Source organism: Bactrocera tryoni, unplaced genomic scaffold, assembly GCF_016617805.1.
Source record: "Bactrocera tryoni isolate S06 unplaced genomic scaffold, CSIRO_BtryS06_freeze2 scaffold_11, whole genome shotgun sequence".
Classification (NCBI taxonomy): Eukaryota; Metazoa; Arthropoda; class Insecta; order Diptera; family Tephritidae; genus Bactrocera; species Bactrocera tryoni.
In genome coordinates, this window is record NW_024395824.1 from 16117332 (window position 1) to 16130649 (window position 13318).

General features: G+C 33.5%; 1 protein-coding gene across 5 annotated transcripts in view; it reads right to left on the reverse strand.

The window, feature by feature from the left end:
- The window catches only part of LOC120779497 (paired box protein Pax-6), a 165652-nt gene that overhangs the window by 69462 nt on the left and 82872 nt on the right, over nt 1–13318 (reverse strand). For all 5 annotated transcript variants that reach the window (XM_040111787.1, XM_040111789.1, XM_040111788.1 and 2 more), the window contains one exon: nt 74–239. In XM_040111787.1, coding sequence (XP_039967721.1) covers nt 74–239 — 166 coding nt within the window. The remainder of the gene's footprint in view (nt 1–73; nt 240–13318) is intronic.

Below are 13318 nucleotides of genomic sequence, written 5' to 3' on the forward strand. Positions count from 1 at the left end.
TTAAATGGCTTTTTATGTAGATATAACGTTTGATTCACTTTAGCTTTTAACTAATTTGACTATTACTACTAACCTGCCCAAAATCTTACTGACGCAGCCATTAGAAACTTGTAATATGCGGGATATATCACAAGGTCGTGCTCCTGAGTGGGCCAACTCAACGATTTTTTGACGAGTAGAATCAGGTAATGGGCGTCCTCCCACGAATACGCCTCCTAATTGATTTACACCGCTATGACCTGCTAAGACAAGAAAAGTCGTTATAACAATTAATGATTCTCAACTTCATAATTAATTACAATACATTCAAATAATATCTAAACAAGTAAGGAAGGCTAAGTTCGGGTGAAATTGAACCAATCAATATAAAGTTTGAAATTTTTTTATTAGGTATAAGGGAGCCCAGCGTAGTATTGATCCGATTTTTTCCATTTTTGACCAGATTGACCAATATATTAGACATAAAGTCAACCGAGGGGGGTACTGGGGTATAGTCATGCTTCTAAGTAAGCATGACCCGGGAATCGTGAGCAACCCTTGTGTCAGATGTAAAAGATCTCACTTATGACTATGATTTAAGGACATGTACCTGGAATATTCAGTCCCTTAATTGGGAAAGTTCCGCTGCCAAGCTGGTTGATGTCCTCGTAAAAGTAAAGGCTGACATCACTGCCGTTCAAGAAATGCGATGGACGAGTATTCGTGGTGGGAGAAAGACTCAGTAGTCTAGTCTTGGCTTCCACTCCGGTGGATGAACGTCTAGCCGCAATCCGAATCAGAGAAAAATTTGTCCACAACACTAATTCAAGTCGCGACAGCAGAGAAGAACATGACTAAAGATGCCTTTATGAGCGGCTGGAGCACGCTCCCCGTCACGAAGTAAAAATTGTGTTTGCCGATTTTAAGGCCAGTGTGAGTACAGAAGGCTTCTTTGAAACAGTTGAAAAATCCTGCCTCCATAAAAAAGCTCAGCAAATGGGATGAGGCTGATTGGCTTTGCAGGGGCTCTGAAGTGCGATTGTTTGAAAATACTAGATTCCAAGACAATAAACTTCATCACACTACATGGCTATCTCCAGATCGATCATACCGTAATAGATGGACGCCATGTTTCCAGTGTCCTTGACTCTGTACGCTCCCAAAACCTAACATCGACTCGGACCGCTACCTGTTTGTAGCGAAGATAGGCACCCCATTAACAGGGAAGGTACGACATAGAGGAACTATAATCACAACAGACAGCCGTAATGGTTTTCTGTTCCACTTGCACTCCTGCTCTCTAAATCTTGGTATAAGGGAACTGTAGAATGGCATTTCAAGCTCCCTACATATAACTGCTAGCGAAACCACTGGTTCTTGGAAAGGTCGAAAGAACAGGTGGTTCGATGAGGAACACTTCTCCAGACTGCTGAATAGCAGTGAAAGTATAACGCCAGAAGAAGTCGAACCCGATTCCCCAATCGATGAGGATGGAGCAGATGTTCCATTGCTCGACCATGAAGAAGTTCGAATAGCATTTACCCGTCTGAGGAACAACAAAGTGGCGGGGGCAGATGGATTGCCGGCCGAGCTATTCAAACACGGCGGCGGAGAACTGATAAGGAGCATATATAATCTCCAAGCCATTCGATACCAAACGAGGTTTCAGACAAGGCAACTCCTTTTTGGGTGACTTCTTCAACCAACTTCTGGAAAAAAATAATTCGAGCTACAGAACTAAACAGAGAAGGTACAATCTTCTATAAGAGTGTACAGCTGCTGGCGTATGCTGATGATGTTGATACGTATATCATTGGCCTTAACAACCGCGCCGTTAGTTCTGCTTTCTCGAGAATGGATAAGGCAGCGAAGCGAATGGGCGCGGTAGTAAACGAGGGCAAGACGAAATATCTCCTGTCATCAAACAAACAGTCGTCGCACTAGCGACTAGGCACCCATTTCATTGTTGACAGTCATATCTTCGAAGTTTTAGACAATTTCGTCTATCTTGAAACCAGCATCAACACCAACAACAAAGTCAGCCTCGAAATCCAACGCAGAATATCTCTTGCCAACAGGTGCTACTTTGAACTGAGTAGGCAATTGAGAAGTAAAGTCCTATTTCGACGAACAAAAACCAAACTATATAAGTCACTCAGTATTCCCGTCCTGCTATATGGTGCAGAGGCGTGGACGATGACTACATCTGATGAGTCGATGTTACGAGTTTTAGAGAGGAAAGTTCTGCGAAAGATTTATGGTTCTTTGCGCGTCGGCGCCGGCGATTATCGCATTCGATGGAACGATGAGATATACGATGACATTGACATAGTTCAGCGAATTAAAAGACAGCGGCTACGCTGGCTGGGTCATGTCGTGCGAATGAACGAAAACACTCCAGTTCCAGTATTCAACGCAGTACTCGCCGGGGGAAGCAAAGAGAAGAGGAAGACCTTGGAAGGACCTGACTTCGCCTGGAATCTCCAATCGGCACCACAATCCGAAAAAAAGAGACGACTGGCGCGTTGACTCGACTATAACCGCGTAAGCGGCTTCTACAAAAGAAGAGGAAGAAAGATGCTTGTGGGGTTTTAGAAACAATTTGTGAAATTTTCTTCTATTACAACTTTAGACATAAGTATACGTATAAATATCTACACATTCTGTAGCACTAACTTTTGCGTTGCGAAAATATTTGAAATAATTCTAAACAATCCTATTTAGACGATCACTTATCCTTTTTGTTGAAAATATCATTCTTTTCATTTCTATTATTGTCTCATCACACTTTGTCTTTCACATTTAAATTGCTGTTAAATCGGGTTTTTATCCTCTAATGAAATTTAGTTCCGCATGAGAACGTAAACACAAAGAAAGAACCATTTTAGTATGTTTCTTATATTAATGTGATAGAAAAAGCGTCGGATCCTCAATATGTCATGATTAAAATCATGATCTGAAAAAATGCAAAGTATTTTTTTGTGTTTTTATGGCTTTTATACTAATACTCTAGCAATGACGGGGAACACTATTAACGTTTGAATTTGTTTTCTAACTCCTATCAGCCGAATATGCTTTTTGCATAATAGCAACTGGTAATCTTTACACATTGATTTGCTACGCGATGTTAGAGGTCAAATTATTTTTTGCAAACTAATTAACCAAAATTCAAAATTTAGTAAATCAAATCAAATAAATGGCTATAACTACTCTTCTTAAAAAGATTGTCGTACTTTGTCTTAAAATTTAGTACAGCCAAGATTAAACTTTAAGAATATAAAATAGAATATTGTAAAAAACAACGGTAATCATGTGTCAATTTTTTCCGGTGTTATTAAATAAGAAACTTAAATAAAAATACATAGTGCCCCTTAGAATTAAATTTGGGCTAATGTTTAAAGAGAAACATTCGAGAGGGTGAGAGGTGGAAACAAATTAAAAGGGTTTTGCTCGGTTGATTGGACTTTATATGCTGTATACTGAATCAGTTTTTATTGAAGGTATCTTTTTGAAGCTTGCTTCATGTTTGAAAGAAATCAATACGATTAATTTAGTTAGAAATTTATGCTTGAAATACGCTCTACTTTGTTGCCACTTCAATAGGCACCCACAACGATTGTTGCCAAACTACATTTAGCGCAAATAATAGGATACACTGTTCACTTATTTTTTTTAGTTTCATAAATATCGCGACTAATGAATTTTTGTTTGTATGTCAAAGACCAATCCGTTTCTTTAAATGACTACGAAAAGGATAAAAGGATAGGTGATTAGAAAATTTATAAGGGTTTTGCGGTTTACAGATTTTAGAATAAAGATGTTATATGTACTTAAATATTTTGTACTACACTGAAAATAATGGACAGACTAGAATTAAGGAAAGTGCGCCCTTGTTTTAAAAAGATCAAAATATACTTGAATATAGTAAAAATTACTCAAAGTATGTAAAGTTCCTTTAATTTGAGTAAGTCGTACCCTTCAATTTTAGGACGATCGTACTTAAAATAAGAAAATCGATGTCTTATTTTAAGTTCATGGCATTTTCCTATATTTTAGTAAAATTGTACTGAAAACAAGTCATTTTTAGACTTTATAAGTGAAAGAAGTTCAAATTTACTTGGTTTAAGGACAATATTTACTTAAACTTTCAACAAGTAAAAATTTATTCAATTTAAGGATGACTCAACCTTATGCGAACCGACTATTTACTTAACTCAAACTTTGATATAAGGTCATGCTTCCTTATTTTAAGTTCAAGCATACATGGATTGTTTCTCTTTACTCTAATGCAAGCAGACATGAATTCTCTCAAAATAAAGCAGCGATAATCTTATTTCATTGAACAGTGACAAGTGAGTGATGGAATTTCTTCATGTGCTATAAAATATGTCAAATACGAATATGGAAATTGTTTTCGAAGTGGACAAAGTGTACAAAATATTGGAGTTATTTGATTTAATAGATTTGTACGATTTACTGAAAGGTAAGTGTGAAAATAACATTGTGAAATAAGTAGATACAAGTGCAAACATGTGCCTTTTGAATATGCATATGTATGTACATACATACATTAAATTTTTATGCAGCATTACCAAAGTTAACTGTTAACTATACATATGCATGTATGTACATATGTATGTTTGAATATATTTCACAAGAAAAAAGGCGCCGCGAACGTTTTTGCTTTGTATTAATTTTTGTTGTTTTTTTTAAGAACACAACATTACGGAGGAAAGTTTAAAGTTTATGCAGAGCAGCCACATTAATGAATTATTCCCCAAAGAACTTTTGGGACGCAAAATTATTTTTGAACAGAGATTGAAGGAGTGGCAAATAGAACAAGGAGTGGTAATTATGAAATGAAAATCTAAATAATGAAATAACTAATCAAAACAAATTCCAGCGCGTTGAAATTTTATCTTTTTCATCAGAAAGCACAACGCCCGGATCAGGATCAACAGAATCCATTTCTTCTAGTTTTCTTGGTGCGGTTAATGATTTAAATGAAGTAAGTATTATTTTGCGTTTCTGAGTAACTTACAAAAAAATTTAGTAGATTTCGTTATTAGGAATTTTAAAATCTAACGTGAATGGAAAAGCTGTTTTAAATTACTTTGAAAATAATCAAAGTTTATCAACCAAGACTCGGAAACTTTTATGTTCCTCGATCACGGAATACTTAATTTATAACAAAATTAAGCCAACAAGATTTTATTTTTCGAATTTAGCGGACAAAATTATACAAATTTTCCCAAAGGAATCTAAGGTATTGCATTAGATTAAAAAAAATGGATTTGATTTTAAGTTTGCTTATTAATTTACTGTTTACAGGATACTTACTACTTATACAAAAAGTGTAAAAAGCCAAGTGGCAATTTATACGCGCACTACCACAACAGCATTTACAAACTACGAAAAGCCCAAGTTTCTGTTAATCCTGAACCAGCGAAACTGCGTTCGTCTCTTTCGTTGAATTTAGATAAAAACCTTAATACAGATTTATATTCAAACGAAAACGAAGCGAAATATTGGCTTAAATACAACATTGAACCGTACGATAAAGTGGTAGAATACTGGAATGTTACATACGAGACAAGACAAATGTTTTTTAATTCAACAATTACAACAAACGATATTTTAACAGAGTGGCCAATTCTAAAGCAACAGTTTGGATATTGTTTGGTAAAACGTTGTTTCGTCTATGTGATTATTTAATTAAAAGAGATTTGTTTGTTTCATAGATCGAATTGGACTTTGAAAAAAAATATCCTCTAAAATCAAACTGCTTGTTGGAAGAATGGGAAAATCTCTTAACCAAATTGATACCGCGTTTTAACAATTACGTCAAAGACAAATATGGTCTTCAATTATTGGAAAAATTAACAACCAATATTGATAAAGGTTAGCTTCAATTGCTTTACATTATGAAATGTATCAATTAGTAATAATAATACTCTTATATTTGCTTTGTAGATACACGTGATGTGATTGTTTCCTTGTTGCTTCATAGTATGTTAAAACAGACTCATCGCAAAAAAAACAAGAAAACAACTTTATTTGAGTCTAGAGAAGCATTTCTTATACATGCTGCTACCAGGCAAGAGCTTCAACATAAGATACTTGAAGGTATCAATAAGTGCAAAACTGGAGAAACAGTTCAACCACATTTGTGCGGAATCGGTGAAGATGATATAAATTTGACGCAATTTTATGTATTCTTCGCTAACAGCTATTACAAAGTAGGAAATTTTGTGAAAAGCATAGATGTTTGCTTAAAATTATTCGCAACGTTAGATTTAGAATACCCAGCAGAGTGCAAACAAGTGTGGGAGTTTTTGGCGAAATATTTCTTTAATTTGACACACGAAAACTTGAGCAGTGTTTCATCGCTTATTAGCGATCTCTCTTAATTTAAGAAATGGTAATCTGTTTTGTCTGTGGTGAAATATTTTTTCAATGTGAAAAGTTATTCACACATCTGCAGTATGTTCATCATAAAGGTGCTGTAGACTATTTCCAATGCGGTTTTCTAGAGTGTAAACATAAATTTGATGATTTTAAGTCATTTCGTCGCCATATGAGAAATGAGGAAAAAAAGCATGGACATACAGATAGTGAAACTGCATTTAATATTTCTATTGATTCTGAAATCAATTCAAGTCCAAAAAAAAAGAAAAATAGAAAACAGTACTGAAAAACCAACATCAAATGTAAACTTAAATTTGTTAAAAGAAAACTGTTTAAAATTTACATTAGAAAAATATTCCAGCAACTACTTGCACCGAAAGGAAGTAACGTTACTACAAAAAATATAACAAATCTTATAACTTGTCCAATTAGTGGGGAATTGGAAAAAATTGTAAAAAAATTAGAGCCAGATCATAGCGAAGTTCGTGAGAATTTAAATGAGCTAATATCGTTTTGTAAGGCACCATTCGCCAGTTTTTCTTCAGAGCATTCATTTGTTAAAACGTTATTAGATTCAGATATGTACGAAAAACCTTCTGTAATCCAAATTGATAATTCACTTTCTAACTTGATTTCATGTAATTTCAAAGCAATAGACGAATCAATAGCAGCAGGTATTTTGTTTCCAATAAAATTCCAACTTAAAAAATATTTTGAATTGCAGGAAGTGTATGAAAAATTTCAAAATAATAAAGCTATTTTATCAAGAAGTGTCTCACTTAAAAATTTTATAAATGGATCGCTGTGGAAGCGAAAATTCCAAAATTCTGAACGTATTATGTTTCCTATTTTCTTGTATTTCGACGATATAGAATTAAACAATCCCTTAAGTTCTCACACAGAGCCTATTTTATCAGCTTATTATTCTTTGCCTTCAGCACCTACTTGTTTAAATCATAAATTAAAATTCATTTTTCCAGCAGCTTTATTTAAATCAAAAGACGTTAAAAAATTCGGTAATGATCGTTGTTTATACAAATTAATTGAAATATTTAACGAGTTAGAACAAAATGGATTGTAGATAAAAGTAAATAACCAAGTTAAAACTATTTATTTTGCACTAGGTCTTGTTTTGGGTGACAACTTGGCTCTGAATTATATATTAGGTTTTTCACGATCTTTTTCTTCTAACTATTTTTGTAGATTCTGTAAAACATGCAAAACAGAATGCCAAAATGAAGCTCAAGAAGTTTCTGACAAGCTACGCAGCAAAGAAAATTATGATTCTGACGTTCAAATTAGTAACGTACAACTAACAGGTGTCAGAGAAAATTCGATTTTCAATAAATTGCATAGTTTTCATGTTATTGAAAATTTCGCCGTCGACCTTCTGCATGATCTTTTTGAAGGCGTTCTCAATTATGATTTATGTCACATAATAATGTATTTTATTGAAAATAAGTTTTTTGATCTAGTCTTTTTAAACTGTCAAAAAGCTAATTTCGATTATGATTTAACTGAAAAAGGTAATAAGTCACCGCCACTCAAAGCAGAACACCTAAACAACTTTAAACTTAAAATGACCGGGAGAGAAATGATGTGCTTTATATACATTTTCCCATTACTCGTTGGTGAAAAAATACCTAAAAATAATAAAGTATGGTTATTTTTATTAAATTTGAGCGAACTGGTTGATTTAGTGCTTTTTTCAGAATTTTCTGAAATGGACATTCAAAGCCTCCAAGAGCACATCATGCTTCATAATGAACAATATGTTCATTTATTTAAAGATACGTTGAAACCTAAACACCATTTTTTAATTCACTATTGTAAAATAATAAGAGAATCTGGACCATTGATAAATCTTTGGACGTTTTTGTTTGAGGGCAAACATAGACAATTAAAAACGTACGCAAAAAATACAACATCGAGAAAAAACATATTATTATCTTTGGCAAGGAAACTTACATTTTGTTTTTCTGAATTTATACAAAATTTTGAAATTTTAGAATATAACTGCAGCAACCGACAATACTCTTCGAAATTTTCAACATATTACAATGAATTTAAAAAGCACTTCACAACTGATATTACAGATGAAATAATTTGTTATTCATTTGTAAAGCGATATGGCACAATATTTAAAAAAGATTTTATAATATTTTTTTATAAACCCCAATTTACAGCATACAAAATTTGTGAAGTCTTTAAACTAGAAAATAATATAAATTTGCTATGCAATGAAATCAAAATTAATAAATTTGAGAGCCATTTTCAGTCCTATTTAACAGGAGGAGAATTGCAAAACTTTTATATATTTAATTTAGAAGATATTATTTTCCCTATTATTAAGTATTATAATGTAAATAATAATAAGTATTTAAAACCTAAGTTTAATTTTTAAAAACAATGAAATGAAATCAATGAAAAAAATAAGTTTTAAAAACATAAGTTTAATTTTAAGAACAATGAAATGAAATAAATGAAAAAAAAAATAAGTTTCTGCATTTTTATTTAAGGCAATTCCATTAGTATTAAATGTAAAGACAAGGAGACTTAATTCTAGAGTCAAAGACCTTTTAATCTAAGGAAGTGGTTTTATTTGATGGCCTTATATTAAGAACGTCTTTACTTTAAATTAAAGACAACAATGTTCTTCGTTTAAGAAAATTTCCTTTATTTCAAGGCAATATTTTCCTCTTTTTAAGGAAACCATATGTACTTAAAAGTAGAATCGTGTTTCCTTAACTTAAGGAAGGCATGTCTTTAGTGCTATTTCATTCCCATTTTTCCTTAAAACAAGTAAATTTTCCATAGTTTTAGGACACATTTGTTTCAGTGTACGTGTACATAATATATAATTAATATTAAATATCGAAATCCATAGATATATCTTTCAAATTCAAGGTTGGTTCTGAACTTAGAGAATCGAGAAACTTTTCAAAATTTTAAAATAAGTATTACTTCAAATACAAGACAGCTGAAGCCGGGACAGTTTTAGTCTTACAAATTTACAACATGTTGATTGAAAAATACTTTTAGGCAGCGTTTGAAAAACTATGCTACAGCATTTCATTTTGCTTTGCTACCGCTCTAACTTTGCCGGGAGCCATACCATAACAATAGGGGTATTCAGACCAGCTTTGTTAATTCGTTAGTCGTTACTCGGTAGTTTTTAACGTGGGTTTTGTTTTTGTAAAATTAACAGATTATCGTTTTACCTTGTAACGAAGTACCAGACTGGCAAGCATGATAGTTTTTTCGCTACTTGGTAACATCACTCAGCTGTTTTGTTTGCGTTGTTGCCTCCAAAGTTAACTTAATTCATTGCGAACAAATACATTTGCTGCCTACTACAAATTAGTTTTTGACAAATTTTTCAAAAGTAAGTATTTAACCCTAGAACCATAATATGCGTAAATTTTACGCATATACAATTTTCAAATTGTGTTTGCACAAGTGTGCCATGACGTAACGGTACCCAGCGCTGGCAGTGCTTGTAGCAATTAGTTTTATATATGCAGGAATGAGAAAACCCAGCAAATGTGGTCATTTGAAGGTTTGAGAGCAAGTGCAGCACAAGTCTATGCGTAAAATTTACGCATTGTTGGTAATAAGTGGAATAATTATTCGTAATAAAAGTATACAACTGTTGTGCAAATTTTATGTAGGCTTGTTTTCACTGACGAAATGGCAGCTGGAAAACCGTGTTTTTCAAAACAAAAATTTGATGATGACGATATAGAGGTTATTCTGCATGATGAAGATTTTAGTGATATCAGTGGAGATGGAGAAGAGGAAAATGAAGATTTCGATAGCGATGATAGTTTGGCCGATATGAGCTATTTTCCTGATCCAATTGATGAAGCAGAGCTAGAAAAAGAACTAGAAGTTGTCTGGTCTGAAAAAAAGAAAAACAGCAACAGCATTGGAGGGGAATAAGCAGACAAAAATAAAACGTAAAACTTTAACATTGCCAAATTTGGAACAAGAGTTGGATAAACCAACTTGCGGAAATTGGGGAAAATAGTCAAATTTGGGCAAAAACGGTCACATTTGGAATAATTTTCCAATAAAACGTGAATACGGTAAATGCGCAGCACGAAATATTATATACATTCGGCCAGGTAATAAAATAATAATGAGAGAAGTACACTTTCGTACATCTACACTAAATATTTACAGGACCATCGGTTAACGCCAAAGAAGCCATGAAACCAAGCGATGCATTTAAACTGTTTATTAGTGACGAGATATTGAATATTGTTTTATACCATACAAATGCCAAAATTTCTCAACTAAGAAATAAATATCAATCAAGAAATGCCACGGTTTCAAATACAAGTCTTATGGAATTGAAAGCCTTGTTGGGTTTGCTGTATTTGTCTGCTGTTTTGAAGAGCCACCATCTATCAACTGATATCTTGTTTGACACTTCTTATTCGGGCGATCGATATAGAGCGACAATGAGTAGACATAGATTCGAGTTTCTTCTAAACTCACTTCGTTTCGACGATATGACTACAAGAGAAGAGCGGAAGAAAAAGTCTTCATTTGCGCCAATTTCTGAAATTTGGGATATTTTTGTTGATAGTTGTACAAAGAATTTTAAGCCTGGTTGCTATGTAACCATCGATGAGCAACTTGTTGGTTTTCGAGGTAGATGCCCATTTAGGATGTATATTCCGAACAAACCAAATAAATTCGGAATAAAAATTGTAATGGTTTGCGATGTCGCTACAAAATACGTTATTAACGCAGAGCCGTATCTCGGAAAGTCTACTAATACACAAGGAAAACAACTAGCCAATTACTTTGTTGAAGGACTGACGAAACCTTTGCATGGAAGTAACCGGAATATAACAATGGACAACTGGTTTATGAGCATCCCTTTGGCAACAAAACTGTTAAGTAATCCCTACAGTATGACAATTGTTGGCACACTACGTAAAAATAAAGCTGAAATACCACCGGAATTACTTGACACTAAGTCACGGCAGTGTGGCTCATCCCGATTCGTTTACAATGAGAATATGACTTTAGTGTCATTCCAGCCAAAACAAAATAGGAATGTACTATTACTTTCAACGATGCATATTAATGGAGCGCTAGACCCAACCACAAAAAAACCTGAAATTATACTCACATATAATTCGACCAAAGGCGCAGTTGACACTTTTGATCAGATGACTCAAAATATTTGCTGCAACAGAAAGACGAAACGGTGGCCACTTTGTTTCTTTTACAATATGTTAAATATTGCTTCAGTTAATGCCTCAATGTTTTATATAGTCACAATGTAACACGAAACGGTCTTAAGCCTATGAGTAGGTCAAAGTTTGTACTTAAACTTCATGAAGAACTCACACAACCGTGGCAAGAGGAACGATTGCTAAATGCACGGTTGCTCTACAAAATTAAAAGAAAAAAATAAATGAAATAATGAAAACTAACAACCCAATAGGTTCAATAGTTAGTCAAAAAGCTTCTCCGCAAAAGGCGAAAAGGAAATACTGCACATTTTGCCACTACACAAAAAGACGATTTACTACAACATATTGCTCTGTATGCAAATCATCAGCAATTTGTGGTGAACATCAAATTAAAGTTTATAAAAACTGTGTTAATGAAATTTAATCTATTTAATTTTCTTTTAAAATCTTATACTTTATTTTAAAAATAAATTGTTTGATAAGAATTATCAATTTAGACTGCAAAATGGCTCAAAATCGGGTTATATTAGGCGGATTCTCATTTCTGCGTAAAATTTACGCATAGTTGGTCTTAACGTAGTATAGAATGACGTTATGGTTCTAGGGTTAATATAATTGAATCAGCTGTTTTGAAACAAAATTTACATCCACTACTGATGTATAGCAAAAAGTATGTTCACAGTTAAGTGTTTTAACGAAGTATCAACTACCGAACTACCAGATTAACAAGTTCGGTCTGAATATCCCTAATGTAAAATAGCTCTCGCATGTGTAGCTGTAGCAATTGAAAATTTTAATTCGCTCTGCTCTACTACCGCTCCCAATTTTTTGCTACCGCTACGCCAGAGCATAGACAGGACTTAATTTTTGCCTACTGCTACAGCTATAGTTTTTTACCTAAACAAACTCCGAGAAGAGCGGAGCACACACTTTTACATTGTTATGCCAGAGATAAAGAGATGTTCAACTCCTCTCGCAATTGCTAAACGTCAAAACCTCCTGAACTTTGACAGCTAATCGAGTTCAGGAGGTTTTGACGTTCAGCAATTGGAAAAGAGGGACGACCAGATGAAAATCCCGCCAAATTATTATTCGAATAAAGACATTTTTCATTTTTTTGTCTCCATTTGTAACGGCCATTAGTTGGAAGAATAGCGAAAGCGAAACAGCACGTAGATTGAAAGATGTGAATATATATTAACTTATATTAAATAAATTTGCATTTATTTAATACTTTTTTATTTACAGATAAAATGCCGAAAACAACCAGCAGTTGGAGGAAATGTATTGTTGGCTGCAACGAAAGAGGAAGAACATTTAGTTTTCCAAACAGAGGAACGGATCTCGAACGGTGAGTAAAAAACATTAAATAGTGCAAAATTTGTTTGTGACTTTGTGAAAAAATTCGATGAAATAAGTGTTTGGATTGTGCAATTGAAATAGTAATAATAGTGATAGATATTATTATTCTTATTATCACTATTATTATTATACATACTTTATGATTATATTTAATATTTTGTGTTTTATTTTTTTCTTTTTTAACAGGCGTAAATGTTGGCTCAAACGCTTAGGTGTTTTTGAAGATCTGAATGAAAAAACACCTAAACACATTTTTGCGTGTGAGCGGCATTTTTCTAATAAAATGCGTAACGGAAAAAAAATTGCGTCCGAGAGCCGTTCCGGACATCAATTTAATTATTGAGCCAATAGTTAAC